This window comes from Seriola dumerili, unplaced genomic scaffold (assembly GCF_002260705.1).
Source record: "Seriola dumerili isolate Sdu_G_001 unplaced genomic scaffold, Sdu_1.0 BDQW01000665.1, whole genome shotgun sequence".
In the NCBI taxonomy this organism is placed as follows: Eukaryota; Metazoa; Chordata; class Actinopteri; order Carangiformes; family Carangidae; genus Seriola; species Seriola dumerili.
This window is the reverse complement of record NW_019174920.1, coordinates 1,622,606-1,642,086: the sequence shown is the minus strand read 5'-3', so window position 1 is coordinate 1,642,086 and position 19,481 is coordinate 1,622,606. Positions and strand designations below refer to the sequence as shown.

Genomic DNA, 19,481 nt, shown 5'->3' with positions numbered 1-19,481 from the left:
AACACTGGATGCGTTGCAGCTGCAGAACTTCTTGGTTTTCTTTTAGGCAGCCATGTTAACAGGTTAGAGAGGACACACTGCCGGTGTGACACACCTCATGGCTGCGTCGCATGATTGACATATTTGGCGCCTCGTCTATTTTTCACATGACGCATCTCACAGCAAAAACAGTTTGACCTTTTTGAAGTTTTGTCAAAAAAAATAAATCAAATGAATTTATAATGAAAAGAAATCCAACATTAAGTAGCCTGTGAGCTCCATGTCGAGAGATGGAGTAGCAGCAATGCAGCTGGTGTGAACACACATGCATGATTCTCCGCAGCAGCTTGGTGATGGCAGCCACCACACACACGCAATGCAGGCTGTGTGTTCCTGATGTTAGACACAACTTCAAGTACAGAGTCCTCCCAGATGAGGTGGTGTCAACTTCAAGTGAACTTCCTTGGTCAAAAGACCTGACGGAGTTCTGCAGGAATGATTCCTGAAACCCAAAAAATGTCATTTCCTGTTCCCTGGTCCTGAAGTCTCTGGTTTGTTGAATGTGTTTTTTTTTTGTTTTTTGTTTTTTAATACTCAAATTTTATTAATTTTAAACACAGAACACAAACAGACATTGACAGTGTCCGTGGGTAATACGGCTTCTTGATGCACTATCTATGCTCCTCTGTTTTCATTCAGAGTCTCTAGTGGTGTCTCTGTTGTGAGACTTATATGTTGTCCATTTGTCCCACTTCGTGTTGAATTTAACTTGTTGGGAGTCTCAGTATATGTGTGAGTCTTTCCATATCAAATATCTCCTCCACAATGTCCAACCAGTTCCTCAAAGTGGGAGGTACCTCTCTGCACCACTTCTCGTGACTACCTTTTTGGTCGCAGCTAACAGAATCTTAACCAGATATCTATCTTCACATTGAACATTTTCACTTGTCAAATTACACAGGTACAAAACTTTATATGAGATTTGTAGTTCATACCCCAGTATAGTTTTCAATTCCATCCATACATCATTCCAGTACTTTCTCAGTCTAATACATTCCCAGAAAATGTGAGTGTGTCCTACATTTAGCTCCCCACACCTTCTCCAGCATGTTTGCTGTACAGATGTAAACTTGCCTTTTGTCTTAGGAGTGATGAAAAACCTGGTTACCGTTTATTTTTCCAGCAAAATTCTTTCCACATCCTGGAGCTGGTAGTGGTTCGCTGAGTATCACAGATGTTAAACCATTCCTCTTCAGTTAGTTGTATTTTACTTTCTTTTATCCATCTGTCTCTAATGTACAGTGTAGTGGTCCCCCTGTTCTTTTCTAGTCCCTGGTACAATGCTGATATCACTCTACCTGTATTGTTTTTATATGCATTACACATTGTCACAATCACTTTATTCAACTCCTGGGGAAGATCTGGTTTTATTTCCTTCTCAAAGAAGTCCCTGACCTGGAGGTAGTGTTGCTTTCGTCAACGAAAATTATGACTAAATATCTTCGTCAACGAACCTTTATCACGTGACGAAAACGAGACGAGACGCAACGTAAATGCTGGTCATGTGACGATAACTATAATTAAATATATAATGCAATATTGTTGACGAATAAAAACGAGACTAAATTTGGTTTACAAAATAAAAACTCTGCTAAAATGTCTCTTCATTTTCGTTGACTAAAACGAGACGAGACGAAATGTTATAACGTCATTTCGACTCGTTTAGTCGAGTTATTATTATTTTGCAGTATTTCTGTTTCCTGTGTCTCACATCATCAGGTCGCACTGCGCCGACGCATGCGACGTCACTTCCTCAATCCCCACTCGCGGGCGGCATTTAGAAGTTGCAGCTGCGGTTGAACGACAATTTCAGAATCATAACGCGACAGAGAAAAGGACCGATGGCCGGCAGCCAGTCGGGGTTCTTCTTTGGAAGAAAAAGACGAAATGACATTTGGACACACTTTCATTACATAGAGGTGGAAAAAAACCCAGAATGTGTTGTGGAAAAAGATGGGGAGAAATGCGACCACAAAATCACAGGAAAACACGTTTGGTTGGTAAAATAAATATGTTGTAAATTCAAATCAGAGCGTCTTGTGTGTCTGGAATGGATGTATTCTTGAGTCTATAAGGTAACAATAATATAATAATAAGATAACCTTGTTTGAACTGTGAAATGGGTTTGGCTAAAAGAAAATTTTGGTTTTGTCTATACTACTAGGTACTTATACTATACTGGGTTAAATAGAATTGCATTACTAGAAAGAGACTAAAATAACATTTTCATTGACTAAAACTAGACTAAAATGTCATCAGTTTTCGTCGACTAAAACTAGACTAAAATAGTCATGGATGATTCTGACTAAAATAAGACTAAAATGCTCAGACTTTTAGTCGACTAAAACTTGACTAGACTAAAAAGAGTATGAACGTGACTAAAACTAATAAAAACTAAAATGACAGCTTGACACAAAGACTAGACTAAAACTAAAATTAAAACAGGCCGCCAAAAACAACACTACCTGGAGGTACCTAAAATGATCATTAACCTCCAAGTCGCATTCTCTCTTCAAATTTAGAAAGTTCTTAATTTTGCCTCCATCAATTAATGTGCACAGTGCTGTAATTCCCTTATTTATCCATTGTTTAAAATTGCTATCTGTCACCCCTGGTTTAAATTTAGAGTCATAGGCCACCCAAGTTAAAATTTTGTTTTCCTTCTCCAGATTGTATTTCCTAATCACTGTGAACCAGATTTCCAGAGTGAGTCTAGTGATTGGTTCAAGCATTTCCTCACACTTCTTGAACATGTCCCTGTTTGCTATCATACTTTGTACATGACACCTCTCTGTTTTTAATTCAATATCTTTCCACCTTGCAATATACATAGGATCACACCAGTACACCAGGGGCTGAATTTGTGCTGCATATAATATTTTAACAGGTTTGGTAAAGCTAGCCCACTTTTATCTTTGGGGATCTGGAGGGTTGTAAAACTTTATCCTCGGCCTCTTGCCCCCCCAGATGAAGCGAGAGATTTTTTTGTTCCACTCTTTGAATTGTGACTTTGGAATTTCTATGGGTAATGAGAGGTGACAGTGAGGGAACCAGTGAGTCAAACTTGACCTTGAAAATCAACAGGGTAGAAAGGTGCAAAACCCTCTTCCAATCTCCGACCACAAAGTATGAACTTATTTGTTTTTTTCTTTCTTTTTTGCTCTTCCCAACTCTCGCTATAGATGACAACATCATCTATATACACTGCACATCCCCTCAAATCCCACCAATACTTTACTCATCACCCGTTGAAAAATAGCTGATGCATTTCACAACCCAAATGACATTACCTCATAGGAATAAAGGCCTGTGGGGGTTAAGAATGCTGCAATGTCTTGAGCTTGTTTTGACAGTAACCCTTCAAAAGGTCAAACTTGCTTACAAATTTCACAGTGCCCACCTGATCAAGACAATCCTCCTTGCGGGGAAGTGGATCATTTTATTTACTTTGGGATTATCTGTGTATGAGCTAAAAGTTTGGTCTGGCTTCATCAAAACATAAGGGGACACCTAGCTAGAGCACGAAGGTTCTGCAGTGTTGTGTTTCTTGAGAAACACCGTAGAATCTCTTTTGAATTGGTGCAGGATCCCCCTACATTAATGTCATGCTGTATGAGATGAGGTTTGAGAAGGAGTATCTGAAAGCAAAGATGGAAAAGATATAGTGAGGTTCGTCTTCCTAACGTCAGGCAAATGACACAACACCTTGTCCAAATTCCTGAGCATAATAGTCATCTGGGGCAGTGCACTCTTCACCACCTTCCTCCCCCAAAGATGGTGATGACTCTGTACCCACCGAAACCATCAGGGCCACTGGCTTTATTGTCCCTGCAGATTCCAACCCCCTGCAACAAGAAAAATAGGGTTTTAGCAGATTTACATGGCATACCTGGGTGGACCTCTGCCTGTCAGGAGTAGAAACCAAATAGCTCAAATCTGAGTATGGACCTATTGAAGAGTTATCTTTTGTTAGGTTCAGGAGACTAAGCTGACCGCCTTAGGTTCTCAAATTAAAGAGACACTGACAAAGATTGCATATTTTGAGATTTAATTGTCCATCCAAAACCATGGTTTCTGCAGTGCTAACAATACATAATCAGAAATTGATGATACAAACTAAATACTAATCAACTAATTAACAGCTGGATTGAAGTCAAATGATAATTGAATATTACATAAAACTGGGCATGTTTGATAAGAAGGGCTTTCAAAATGTCTGCAACATGCCTGAGGTAAAATTGATTCCCTGATCCCTTTGGATGACCTCGGGAATGCCGAAGACAGAAATTAACCGGGTTAAGGCGTTCAAGATAGATTTGGTGGTCAGACGCAAGGGGTAAGCAGCAGGATATCTGGTAGTTTGACACATCACAGTGAAAAGATACATACTACCAGATTTGGACTTGGGCAGTGGGCCAACACAGTCAATTAGCAAATGCTCAAAAGGTTGACCATCTGCTGAAGTGGGATGCAAAGGAGCAGGTTTGATGGACTGATTGGGGTTTCCTGTAAGCTGACAACTGTGACAGGTTTTTATGTAGTCTGTAGGCTTGTCACCTTTATGCAACCATTCTCTCACCAATGGTCCATCCTCAAGGAAATAACCATGTGCCACACTTTCTATCTCCTCTACTGGACGCACCTGCTTAAACGGCTCAGTCAAAGTAAGATGCTCCCCTTGCTCCCATATCAATTCACTGTGAGACAGAGAGGGAAAAAGCACAACTCCCCACCCCTTGCTTTTGAGAAAAATCTCTCACAGGGCACAGATGATGAGTCTCTCAACTCATTTGCTTAAAATAATAGCACTGTTATTCAATCTTCAAGCTACAGTCAATCCAGTTATCCAGACTTTCAGCTTTAAGATCAACATCTTTAACATCAACAAACTTCACAAAAATGAATCTTCTACTTTGATCAGTTTTTTTCCCCATTTGACTTGATTTTTATTGACTGCTGTTTTGCTGGAGACACTAATTAGATTCACTTGTTTTATTTGCTTTACTAATCAGGCTGCATCACAAAGAGGGAAAACACACACAACCAAGCCAATTAAAAAAATATTTATTAAAAAGTTTTTTCCATTAAATATCAAATATGATGATTCTGTTTGACTTCCTTTGTACTTTTGAGCCCCTTAACTCAAAAGTTTAGTGTTTAGTGTATTAAAGGGTTATATCAGATGTAAACCTGCTCATATTAAAGCTCAGACATGGCTCTTTAATGTAGTATCTATTATTTTATTTAAAATTGAAGCTCAGATCCCAAAGAACAAAACATATGTAACTGTCCAAATAGTTTATATAAATGACAAATATATTAATATTGTATACAAATATAATATAAATTCAAATCTCATATCTCAAGTGTGTCTACTTTGTATTTATCTATACTGTAAAGTTTATTTGCATTTATTTTCAAAATAGAATTATTAAAAAAACATTGTAAAAATAAAATGTACAGCATATAAATGCAATCTGCAGTATTTAAGACAGTGTAATTTACTAGACTTCTACATCTGTGTGAACGAGACCAGACATTTCCTACAGTGGGATTTATCTTACAAGACCGTGACATCATCAGATGTCCGTGGTCTCTCTACAGGCAGTATACACCAACACTGAGCACATGCACATCACTAAAATGATGATGGTGGGTTAGCGTCTTACAATAACTCTTAAGTTGAAGTGTAGGGTGGTTTAATTTAAAACCATCAGGTTAGATTGACTACAATGAAAGCACAGACACCAATGTACCTCAATGCAACAAAAGTGAGCACACCTGTGATTTGTTGTTATAGGTCCATAGGCCTATATTATAAAGGAAAAAATATATACAAAGCAGTCACTCAGTTGCTCACCAAGCTCCACCTACTTGGACCCACCATCCAGCCTTGCAGAATTTGGTTTCTCTAGCTGTGTCCCAATTCAAGGGCCACATCCTTCAGAGGCTGCATTTGAAGACCAATTGTGTCAAAGTGGTGCTACTAAACTGTCCCATTTCAAAGGGTCAAAGGTGTCCTTTTCCTGGACAATGAAGGCTCCAACAGGTGCATACTTCTTGGCCCAACATATCCCAAGATTCCTTGCACGTGGGTAAAGAAAGCAAACAACACTGACAGAGAGCCTGAGGACTGCACTGTTAAATGTTAGTATTGGGTTTCTGCTCAGTTCAACAGCTAACGGTACAACTGTTAAAACCAAGTCTTTGTGAAAAAAAGTTACGTGTCGTCAAGGTTGCTAAGCAACAGGACCCACTCATGCCTGATGATGCAAAGTGAAAATCCTTTGTAGACCTGAACGTCTCATTTCAGTTCGGCCTTTGTGGTCTACAGCGGCTACGAAGGATGTGGCCCCTGAATTAGGGTGTTGATGTCATTTTTATATCAAACCAGCAACATCACATAAAACTGACACATTCCACTATAGTTTCTATGTCTAAGCTGAATGAATATAAAACAGACATGAAAAATATATATTTTTTAACCATTGTAGCAGCTGCATGTGGAGACAGAGACATTTTACCGATGTTTTCCGTCAAAAAATAAATCAGAAATGAACTTATAATGAAAAGAAATCCAACATTCAAGTAACCTGAAAGCTATGTGGTGATGCAGCAGACACATACACGGTGTGAGCACACACATGTTCAAGCTGCAGCAGTTCAGCAAAGCAGCTGCCACGCTCACGCAACACAGGCAGTGTGTCCCCAACATTAGACACCTGTATTTGATTTTAATGTGGCATAGAAAATTCATGTGACAGTAAAAAATGTTCAGTAATTAAAGACTAGAAGTGATATAACTCTCTCTGCAGAATTGTTCATCACCAGTGTCCTTGTCTGACTGTTGGTTGGATGCCCTTAACATTCACTTTCAGCTTGACTTTCCCTTTATTTGCAGCTCCACATACAAACATCTCCACACTCCCTATATGCAACAGGCTCCTTCTAATCATTAGAACGTGTAGTTGTCCTCAGATCAGACATAGACAGTTTTTGCTCCTGGATTTGTCTTTCTCAGTCTGCACCTGAGCTGTTGTAAAGTAACTGGCCAGCAATGATCCACTGGACTGAACCCGTTCCACACTCTGTGAAGTTCACAATATGTCACACTTTTTCAAGTGCTGATTTAATGTACACCCTGGACCTAAACCCACACTGAATTACATCCTCAGTGATCCTCAGGATGGACATGTCATTGATTCACAGTAGGTGTCAGTCCAGTGTCCACTGAGCTCCTCTTCCTGATCGTGTAGTTGTCTGTGCTGACGTCTAGAGAGGACATGATAACTTCAGGGGGGGCTTCAGGCAGCCCAGCATCTCCCCCAGAGAGAAGAGCTTCCTGATTCCTGCTGCCAGGGGTTTTCTGGACCCACGGGGCTGGTCCTCACCAAGTCAGCTGTCCTGGAGGGGAGAGAAGAAATGTAATGGAACCATGGATCTTACATGTCCTGATTGTAGTGCTGGTTTCATTGTGTTTAGGTTAATGTCTGACATCATACTGAACAATGATGTCTTATATAGTAGCCTGCATATGATCTTTACTGACATTTTCTTTATTACTGCTCTGCATGTTTATCTCCCATCTCTGTACAGGAGCATCTGTCCAGAGGCTCCATATGGTAAATTAACGGTTGGTTAACTCTGACACAGCAGTGTCTACTAATGTGCACTGTCCCTGATAACACAATAAATAAATCAAATAAACAGTAGGCAGTTCATTTCAGCTTCAGTCCAACAATTTCTTCTCTCTCTCCCTCCCTCTCTCCTACTCTCTCTGTTTTATGTTTAGTTATTCCTCTGCCTCCTTTAGTTATAATGATACATGAAATGAAAGTAGTGTATTTGCTGTCATGGAGGCGAGGCTCAGTGTATTGGAAGCGTTCTTCCTCTTCCTGTAGCTCCCGAGCAGCCAGGACACCAGAGCAGCTCCATAGACTGTGGCTCGGCATTCTGCTGACCAGTGGTGGAAACATCATGAGCCAGTCCATCAGTCATTTAGAGACAATCCAGATTATAGGGCTGGTTCCACTGTTGCAGTCGGGCCAAAAAAACATTTAAATGGAACTGTTGACAAGAAATGCATCAGTAACTAACCTACTACATACTATATGACTAAAGTCAACACTTGAGACTGTCTGTCTGTGTCATTATGACCCATAGTTAAGTTTTGTTGCTAGGCAACATCTAGTGGTCGTAGTAATGATGACAGGAGCAAAGGGAAAAGTGCGGTGACGTAGTATAAAGAGAGACAAAGTCCACGTCAGGAGGAGGTTGTGGTGGATGGATGAATATGACACAGGAGAGCGCTGTTCCATTCCCACTTCCCACACATTCAGGGCACCTTACTGGCAGAAGGATTTTGTTCATGTGGGGTCAGAACTGATTGGACCCTGCTATACTTCTCTTTAAACCTAAATATCCTATCATGTGATGAGGGATTCTCATAAATCTCCACATTTGAAGAAATTAAATTTCTGGTGGTGATCAGAGGAACTGCAGCTTTAAAAGTTTAAGCCGTGTTTTGACCAAAAACTACCTGGAACTTTTAGTTTGGGGTGGTCCTTTATTTTATTGAAGTCCTGTGTCAGTTTTTTCACCTTCTCCCGGACCTGTTTGTGGAAAATGTGTGCTTGTTCAATGCTTGCTCACTCGTTGCTGCAGGCTTTTAAACATGGCGGGTGAAATAAAATGCAGTGAGTACTCGACCAGTAAGAAATCTTCAGCACTAGACCACACCCCCAAAGTTCCTGAACGTTTGGAAAGTACTATCCCCCGACCAGGGACTTTTTTGGGGTCGATCTATTGAGCTGCTCTGGTTTCCTGGCTGCTCGGGAGCTGCAGGGAAGAGGAGAAACTAAATTTAGACCCATAGTTCCTCAAAAGGTTCCTGGATCCTGGGGAAAGTTCCTGCGGTGGAAACTTTTGGCTTTAGATGTGGTAGGGCAGCAGATTTTGTGGTAACTGCTCACTATTTAAAAGCTTTGTTTATCAAAACTAAGGGCATGTTCGGACTGACCCCTTCAAAAATGACAGATTAAATAACTACCACTATGATAACTTGAGTTGTTATACCTTGTACTATACTACTGTACACTGTTTCTTATAAACCTTCAAACCTGTGGTCTGGTATGCTTCCTGGATCTTCATTCTCATGTTTGAAGTAAGTGATTACTCCTCTCTGTCAGATTAATGTTGTCTCTAGATGAACAAAGTGATGTTTTATTAATGTTAAACATCATATCTAAATAAAGATCTACAGCCAGCTTCTCCCTTACCTCCCCTCCTCTGAGTGTGATCCCGTTCTGGACATCCAGTGTCTTCTGAGACTCCAGGCTGCACCGAGAGGAAACCACCTGGTGCTGCTCATTCTGGTTTTCCCAGAAGGCAAAACCTTTATTTTTAGACATCTTCCTGTGAGTCCTGTATTTCATTTTGGGGAAGGTGTGGGAGCCGCCGTCTGTGGCCCCCCAGCTGTGCTCAGGCCACAGGGGCTCGGTCTGGGTGGCCTGGCTGGTGGTGGCCCTCTGCAAACGGACTGAGATTCTCTGGGCCGAACCAGTCATCAGGGTGATGGACTGGGGGTCCACAACTGGACCTGCTGATGTGACGGCTGGGAACTCAAACACCTCATCCTCATCTGAAGGAGTGAACACAGAAGATTACACACAGTTATCGTATGGTTAACATCCTGGTGTAATAGTTATCTGTAAGTTAATATAAACTGGGAAGCGGCCATGTCTCCCTTCAGACACTGACCGCACAAAATATTGGTCTGTTAAACATGAATGTCATTTAAAAAAAAAAAATTAAGAAAACACTTTGTTTTGCATTTTTGTTTTTTTAAAGTTATTCTTTTGGGGCTTTTTATGCCTTTAGCAGTGAGAGAGACAGGAAGGTTTGGGGTGAGAGAGAGAGGGGATGACATGCAGCAAAGGGCCGTGGGTCAGATTTGAACCCAGGCCGCTGCGGTAAGGACTGATACGCGCTCTATCAGGTGATCCAGCAAGGTGCCCCAAGAAGAAACTTTCTTTAGGTTCTGCCTGACTGACAGTGGGTTAAACGAGTTGCCACTAATTTTCTAAGTTGTGTGTAAAAATATTGAGAACCAAATGAGCAGCAGAGCTGCCTTTCTGATGGTAAATGCTTCACAGACAAAAAACGTAATAATAGTCATATTAGGAGACTTTGCCAGGGGTTCATAACTCCTCCTGCAAAACTGTTTTGGAACTTTAGATTTGAAAATATTAAAAAACACTTGATTTATCCTGTAAACAAGGTACTTTCAAGATTCAGAGACGATATTCACAAAAATGTGTATTTTGCAATTACAAAACTGAGAGTATTTGTCATTTATTTTATGAATGCCTATCTATTTAATTGTTTTGGTTAGATATAGAATAGCTGACTGGTTCAACTATTCATTTAGTAAAAAAAGAGACATTATATTTTTATGAGAAGAATGATATCGATTTAGAAAAATCTCTTTATCTTATATGGAAAATACTACATCCACCAATTCAACTATTTCCTTTTATTTTATTTGTATGTGTTGTCCATATTTTACCATGTATCTTATTTCAAAAGTTATGATTGTTTTAAACAGAACATTAAAATTCATGCCACAGAACCAGAGTTGTCTTTTTATTCCATACATTCTGTTGTCTTGTCACAACCTGATGCCTACATTACCCATAATGCAAAACAACCACAGACAGTTTAGTCGAATAGTGTGTCATGTTTAGTTGTAGTCTTCAGCCCCAATCGACTCTGACTCATGTGACTTCCCTTGAGGATATTTATCAGTGCAGCACTGCTTCCATTAGTCAAAGGTCTGTTCTGGTAAACTACAGTGCATTAAAAGGAGCTATTTGTAAGTTTTGCTATTGCTACATAGCTAACGTTAGCATTTGCAACTGTTTATTTACCAGTGTAGAAGAAACGTTGTGAGTTCAGCATCAAATTTCATTCCTCTACTCACCAACAGCTGTCTCCAGAGGTGGAAACAAACACCAATGTTAACTCTTGTCTCTATCACGTCTTTTCTTCGACTGAAGTTAGCATGCTAACCAGCTAGCCGCAGTCTGATTGGCCCATCTCGTCACTTTTCAATACCGCATTATAACCTCTGTTGGGACTCAGTCCATTCAAGGTGATGCAGACCATATGTTTCTCACTTCCCCACAGTTCCTCACTGTTCACACTACTGGTGTGTTTACTGTTGCACATGTGTGAGTATTGCCAACCTCTACTTTACCAATCCTTCAACTTTAATTTACTGTTGACATGGTAATTTGGTTATAGTTATTAAGTTAATTAAGTTCCAGATTAATAGCAATACATTTAGACTGAACCAATATTGGCTATTTTGCCTATGTTTTTTAGGCTGGTGCCCCGAGGACTTTAATTCATTTAAAAGTTATTATTTAATATAAATATTTTTAAAATTAATATTTTCTCAATTTATGATAGCCAATAAATTCATAGACAACCGAAGGTAAAACATATGGTGTCCCACTGATGAGGCAGAGCATAGGCCCAACACCACTTGAAAACACAACGATGACTGAAGCTCTGAAGGTAAGTAAACAGCTGTTACATGGCAACATGTGTAACGCATAAACCCTTTATAAGTACATTATTCATGTAGTTTGTGGTGCTTTGTTCAACACGTTTAGTAACTGACTGAAAATGACCTTTACAGGTGGGCAGTGCAGGGCTGCTGGGCAGTGAGCTGTGAGTCAGTCTTGCAGGGGAAACACTGCCCACAGAGCCGGAGCGGATCAGCTTCCTGCAGGCCAGAACCAGCAGCTCCCGACACTGTTTGTGACAGTTAACACCACAGTCTGCAGAGAACATAAAGACACATCAGCAAACATTCAGGCCAAAGGTGTTCCAAGCCTCTACACATGCAGCTAATGTCATATCATGTAACAACCTATAGTGTCATGGCAGTAATGTGCAGGCAACAGGGTTTAATTTCCTGACTTCCTGGTCAGGTGATTTATGTCCTGTTTCAAAATCAGATACTTGTATCTGCCATGTCTGTTTGGTGACTTTTAAAAATGTAGCTACTTTTTCTCATAAACCCAGCTGGAGACATATCTAGACACTGTCTGGACAGATCTTATCTCCTCTACTTCTCCGTGAATGAGCTCTGATGTGGAGCTCTGGACCGACAATGTTCAGTGTGTGAGACAGAGCAGCGCCACGTTCAGTCCATCAGTCATCCGCCAGACAAAGATGTTATTGAGCTGTCAATGGACGTACCTGATGTCCAAACACCAATCCCCATTGTTTTCATTCTAAACGGGGCCCCTTCAGGGAGGTTTCCTACTGAGATGTGGGATGAGGAGCCACATTTTCAGACATTGCTGTGGAGAAAAGTTTGTCAGCCCTTGGGGGCCCCTAACAGCCTGGGTCTCCAAGCAGTTGTTTGCCTTGCCTGTTCACAAGCTGAGCCTCTGGATGTGAAAACCTCAAGCCTCCATAACACAAACACTGAGAACATACTTCCTGGTGTCAGCATTATAACTTTATTAATGACTCTCCAGTGAGGAGTGGAAAAGATGCTTTGAAGGTAAGTACTCGATTTTAACTTTGTCTTTGTTGAAAACCATATGAAACAAATAAATTATCAGGTAATGTTGCGTTAAATGTTGCATGTTTATGTTTTAATGTTTGAATGACCTTCAGAGGAGAATCTAGTGAAACTGTACCTTTGCACTTGTAGCCCTGTTTGATGATTCCCCAGAGCTGCAGGTCCAGACGTGTGAGGACATGGGAACAGAAGACACACACACAGACAAAAAATACAACACACATTAGATAATGAGGAAAAGCAGCTAAAAACAAACATGATTGGCTCATGTTGTATATAGGACATGTTCACAGTGTCAGAGCAGCTGTTTGGCTCAAGGCCAGTCAGTTACACCACACTGTTCATTATCAATGCAGGAACATTAAAGAGGCATAAAGAGATACACACAAATCCAGCACAGTGTTCACAGAAGGTGGGCTTCAGGTAAGTCATCTCCTGGAAACTGTGGATGAATCCTGGTCCCATCTTACGCTGGAGCAGAGGGTTAGCCCGGAGGAAATATGCTATCATTTCATCCTTACTGATCAATCCATCTCTGAGAGGAAGAGAAGACAGAGAGGGCGGGAGATAAAGGAGAGGAGGACCATCAAAAAGAGAGGAGAGAGTCATCAACGCTAATGCATCAAGATCAATGCTAACAGCTGTATATAAAAAAATAAAGAAATAAATCTCTTTGTTGGAGACATCAGGTATGATACTGTCAGTGCAAGCTGTTTCTAAACTCAGAGGTAGGCAGGGTATGAGATATATTACCTTTTAATTTTAACAACATTAGTTAATTCAATTCTCAATTTCATTTGCAGTGTAGGGGGTGCTACTTTGAAAGTTTGGTTAGTTAGCTACACGCTAATCTAAAAAGTGCTAATCTAAACGTTTTCTCTGCTGCCTAAATGTGGTTTCATGCCATGAGCAGGTGGTGGTGGTCCAGAGTTTCAGCTATTGTTTACAATACAAGAGGCATCAATACATCCTCTGAGCAGCAGACTGGACGCTACAGTAGCTGTGTCCCAATTCAGGGGCCGCATCCTCTGGAAGACAAAGGTGTGGTTATTCGTAGCTGGAGTAGACCACGAAGGCCAGACCAAAATGAAACAGCCCGGCCTACAGACAAGTTTCACTTTGGGTAACCAGCTGTGCCCTTACTGTTTTATTGCAAAGCACGGCTCCTGTTGCCTAGCAACCTTGACAACACGTAACTTTTTTTTCACAAAGACTTTATAAGGCCCTTGGTTTTAACAGTTGTACTGTTAGTTGTTGAACTGAGCTTGAACTAGGGTTGCCAAACGTTCCAGTTTTCCGTCTTCCAATTTTCTCTTTTTGGAGCAACTGTCCCGGAAAAAAAAATATTCTTTCCCGGAACACGAACTGTCCTGGTTTTTGTAAAAATGCACTTCTAATTTAGAATTTTATGGTTTCAAATAAAACCTAATTTGTTTCCTTCTACTGCTATTCTTTTTTTCTTCCTGGTTACATCCAATCCTGTGTCCGTATGAAAACAGGTACAATAGTGCCCAATTTACTCAATTACATTTAAAAGTGTAATCCTCAGGCTCTCTGTTGGTGTTGTTTGCTGCCATATTATTGTCATTATCAGAAAGGTATCAGAAAGAAACAGTGTGACAGGGCTGGGGCTAGCTGGTTAGCATGCTAACTTTAGATGAAACCTCTGGAGACAGCTGATGTTGAGTAAAGGAATGATGTTTGATGCTTAACTTCTTCTAGAGTGGTAAGTAAACAGCTGCTAATGTTAATGTTAGCTATGTCACAATAGCTAAACTTACAAATAGCTTCTTTAATTGTAAGTAGCTACAGCAAGACTTTGAAAGTAGTAGAATACACTACAAGTATCTAAGAAAACAGTAGCTTTAGTAAACTGAGGCTGTTTAGCATCACTTTTGGCGATGAAGGTTATAAACACGACGAAACATATTTTACCGTAAATCTGGACTATTGAGCGCAACGCTGCACATATATAGCCGGCACCAGCTAAAATTTTACAAGAAAAAATACAATTTTGTACATATATAACCCAAGCACTTGACTATAAGCCGCAGGTTTTCATGTTGTAAACAATGAGATATTTAACGTACACAGAAATACATTACACGGAAAGAATTTTTTCTTAAAGATTTAATTCAGAGACGTGCTTTTTTTTCCACCTGCCTGTACGGCACTCAACACGGGCCGGCTTCTGCCCGTCTTATTTACATTGACCTCAGTTCTTCCCAACTGCGCGCTCCAAAGTTCTCACCATCGATATTCATCAATATCAAGCCTTAACGTGTCAGATAGCTTCTATTCCCTCTTTGACGGCCATACGATTTGGGCCTTTAACTTAAAACAGGCCGCATCATAGTGCATATTGTCACGTCGTGTGTTTTCCATTATCCAGTTCAAATCAAAATCAAAAACTACCGTTCTTCTTCGGCGCATAATCTTTCCCACACATTGTTCTGTCTCACTTTTTTGCGCTTCCGCGTTAAGACGCGCCCCTGGAGGCCTTTTGGCCAGTAAAAATCTATAACTTTAGCCGCATCGTTGAGTAGGCACCCATGGGACGGGTTCAAAGCGTGTGAAAAAAGGCGGCTTTATAGTGCCGAGACTATTTGGACGGTATGTGGTTGCCACAGGCTCCAAGAATGTGTGGTAAGTGAAAATCCCTACTTCCAACTGGAAATGTTATGTGGTGTTGAAAGCAGCTATTTAGTAGCTTACAAAAATACAGCTACTGTAATTATTTGTATTACATGTATTAATAACTTCCCAACTCACTGATCTTTGTCCAGAACACAGAAGGAGTCCAGAAAGGGAAAGTTGGCAGCTATGCTCTCAAAGTCCTCTTGAGAAATGTAGCCATCGTGGTAATGGTCATAATTCCTGAACACAGACTTCCCAAAGCCAGAAAAGAAACAGATTTGCTCCAACAATATTTCATAGACACTGCAACATGTCCTGAGTTGTTTTCTGTAATCTCAGATACTCACATCCACCACCTTCTGATGTGTTTATTGACGACAGACGGGTCTGGTTTGGTGGTGACCCCCGAGGCCCAGTCCAGTGGCCCAGGGACTTGTGGGCGTCGTTGGAGAGGTAGGCTATGAAGGACACACATACACAGGACTTACACCAAAAGCACAGTTGTACAATATACACACACTTCCACAGTGCCAAATGACAGCACAGGTAAAAAAAAAAAAACTGGTATGTGGAAGAAGTCTTATGGTACAGAATCAAGGTTGTCAAAACTGGACACTCCAGAAATGACAAATAAAAGAGCTGAAACTTACCAGTGATTTGGGGTTACGTGGTTCCCTTAGCAACGACAGCTCATAAATCTCATCTTCTGTGTAATAAAGATCTAAGGAAAGCTGAAAAGCACAGAGGTTATGGACATAATTAGTTTCAAAAATCATTCTACAGTTGTCAAGGTGTCAATCAATAAAACTTTATTTGTATTATACTTTTTCAACAGGTTAGTGCAGCTCAAAGAGCTATAGAAGAACAATAATAATAAAACTAGAGTAAAATAAAAGCTGGAACAAAAACTGGTTAAAAATTAGGAAATTTAGGGGAAGATTTAATTTTGTGCACTTTTCTCTCTCTAAGCTTCAGAACCTATGACTAAAGCTCAGATTGTCCTGGTTGAGCTGTGACCAGCTGTTTTGTGACATCCAGGCATTAATATATAAAATAGCATTGCTGCCTCAAGGTTGTATGCCTCCACCACTCAGACTTGTTTCAGATTACATCCCTGTTTATCCTAACAACCTAACAAAACATTTTTTAGCCATTACTCAAGACTTACTCAGCAGTTATGACTACATTTCACATAAATGGTTCATGTTTTCTATGACTCTGCATAAACAGAGATGTAATCTGAAACTAGTCTGAGTGGTGGAGGCAGACAACCACGAAGCGGCCATTCTAGTTCATGACATGTTGGTACTGTCCAAAACATGCAGGAATAAAACTGTTTATTGTGTTTTTATTCTAAGAGTTTAAAGGTTGATGTTTTCCAATCATTCAAGGCTTCATCAGCTTTGTCTCGTTGTCAGAAGTTCCCCTGCGTTTAACAAAGTGAGCCAGACGGAAGTGACATTGCGGCCATTAGAATCACATTAACAAAAATGGCTATAACTTATGAGTAGGATGTCCACTGGTGGTCTTGTCTGTATGGTGTAACTCTTCATGCTGGCAATCTTCAGTTCTTATTTTAGAACTGTTAATTAATGCTGACTGATAAAATTTATCACCAACGTGACATGAACATGTGCGATAAACAGACTGTAAGAGACTGCCTGACATTGGAATCAAGGACTAAAATATTTTTTATTTACATTCACATTCAGCATGTGAACTTTTGACCTTTCAGAGGGAGCCCTGAACACATGAAAAATGCATTCACCACATTTGGCCAATCAGATGACACCTGGCTCCCCCTCAGATTAATTGGTGTGATGGCAGAGGATGGAGAGACCATTGAAAATGTGGTTGAAGAGAAGAACAGTACTTTCTGCTGTTTGAAATGATCTTGGATTCAGGAGAGACAACTGTTACAAACACAGTTACTGTGTAAAACATGCACAACAGTTGTGGCAACTTCCAGAGGAAACACAACCAACCTCCATCACCACCTGCTGCACAACATAAAGAATTACACAAAACACAGAGTACAAAACCACAAACGTTGAGTAGCAGTAAATCTAAACTCTTGGCCATCATTGCAACAACAGGACTGTGACTCCTCCTGACAAAACATCCGAACGCTTCCAAGAAATAACAGAGGCCATAACTGGTTCAGGTTAAGGACAAGATGTCTATAAACACAGTGACCAGAGATGGTTTTTGTGAGTCTGATAAACAAATTGGACCAAAGATACCAGATTTCTATCACGAAATTATTCTTCCCAAGTCGCTTATTCCAAAAATGTATGAGACATGCAGGAAGAGAGTGGAATTGGGTCAAGTTGAACATGACAGAGCCCTACATCAGCCTCACGTACACTTCCTGGATAAAGACTTTGAACTGAAAACGTGTGTCTACAGACAGCCTACTTCCCCTGGAAAACATCCTGTGTGGACTACGTGAGGCTTTGGCCCAGCTGGCATTCATGGGATTGTTTTACATGGCATTATTGTAATCTATTGCAGTCATATTTTATGTACATTATTCAAAACATTCACAGTGTAGGTTTGGAAAAAGTATGTGAATATAATTGGAGTTAGGATTAACACACCTGCAGTCTAATAATGAAGGATGTGGGGTTAGCGACACTGACTCAAACTTTTTTTGAGTTTGTTGTTCACAAGAAGCTGCAAAAGGTTACAAAGTCACTCAAAGAGTTTAGATCTTCATCAGTCCACATTCAAGAACAAACTGTTCTGTAAATTGGAGATGATTTTAGTTCTGCGGCTGCTCTCCTTAGAAGTGGGCACAATACCAAGATGACTCCAAAGGCACAACGCAGATTCTTCAATGAGGTAAAGAAGAACCCTACAGTGACAGCAAAAGACTTGAAGGAATCATTGGAACTGACCAACATCTCTTGTTCTAAGTGTACTATATCGCAAAACATTGAGCAGGCAGGGTGTCCATAGGCAGGACACATCTCTCCAAAAAAGTTGCTGCTGCTCCAAAAAACAAACAAAAAGATTGCTGTGCGCCTGAAGTTTGCCAAAGAGCAGATTGACATTCCACAACGCTACTAAGAAAATATTTCATGGACTAATGAAACTAAAGTTGAATTTTTTCAGGAGGAACGTGCAGCACTACATATAGCATAAAAAGGGCACCACATACCAACATGAAAACATCATCCAATGGTGTGAGTACAGTGGAGGAAGCATCAATGGTTTGGGCTTTGCTGCCTCTGGACCTGGACAAAATGAATTCCCAAGTTTATCAGGGAATCATACAGGATGATTTCAAGGCGCTGATGCAGAAGGAAATGACTCTAAACACTGAAGTAAATCCACTACAGAATGGCTTCAATAAAAGAAATCCAGACCTTAACCATTTGAGATACTGTGGGATTGACCTCAAGAGCACACAAGGCATCCGAAGAATATGTCTGAGCTGAAGCAGTTCTGTAGGAAGAATGATCAAAATCCCCCTGAACATTGAGCAGGTCTGATCAGCAGCTACTAAAAGCGCCTGGTTGAGGTTATTGCTGCCAAAGGAGGTTCAACCAGTTATTAAGTCCAAGGGTTCATTTTACTTTTTCCCATCACCACTGTGAATGCACCAGAGAGGGTTCTGACTGACCAGGAGAGCCAGTTTGTAAATGTGGTGATGCCAGACTTACACATTTTTACACACTATATTTGACCTCTCTATTTGTCTCTCAAATGTCTGGGAATGACGTATGTGTCTAAACAGATTCAACAACAGTCTGTTGTGCTCCATATCATCCTCCAAGAATGAATGGAATCATCCAAAAAGTAGGGAAGGAAAAGCATCACCATTCACTCATTTTTATTGTTGTTAAACATTTTTGAAAAATCTCAACAATCTAATATTATTTTCAGGGCTCTCTGCAGACTTGCATGGAACAAAGACCTCAAAAGTGGGGACAAATGTTTGGACTGTGGACAAAAAAAGACCCACACTTGTTGATGTTTGGTAGGAAAGCACATTATCCTGCATTTGATTCTAGAGAACTGTCAGTTTTATGAAAATTTAAATGAGGTTAAATTTGAGTTCAGTCAGTTTTCTTGATGAGGTCTAAAAAGTAAAGTTAACCAATCACTGGTTTTCTGTTGATTGATTTGTGTGGTATAGGGCAGCCATGGTGTAGTTTTGAAGATTTTTGAACCGTTTTCCAGGTGCACAGCAGTGAGG

At 40.4% G+C, this 19,481-nt stretch overlaps 1 protein-coding gene across 1 annotated transcript in view; it reads right to left on the bottom strand.

Moving 5' to 3' along the window:
* Positions 1 to 6,551: 6,551 nt before the first annotated feature.
* rasgrp3 (RAS guanyl releasing protein 3) overlaps positions 6,552 to 19,481 on the bottom strand; it is a 36,626-nt gene continuing 23,696 nt past the window's right edge. The window contains exons 13-17 of the mRNA XM_022765160.1: positions 13,028 to 13,175; positions 12,759 to 12,795; positions 11,742 to 11,885; positions 9,318 to 9,679; positions 6,552 to 7,443 (exon numbers count right to left, since the gene is read on the bottom strand). Of these exons, the coding sequence (XP_022620881.1) occupies positions 7,435 to 7,443; positions 9,318 to 9,679; positions 11,742 to 11,885; positions 12,759 to 12,795; positions 13,028 to 13,175 (700 nt within the window). The 3' untranslated portion in view covers positions 6,552 to 7,434. The remainder of the gene's footprint in view (positions 7,444 to 9,317; positions 9,680 to 11,741; positions 11,886 to 12,758; positions 12,796 to 13,027; positions 13,176 to 19,481) is intronic.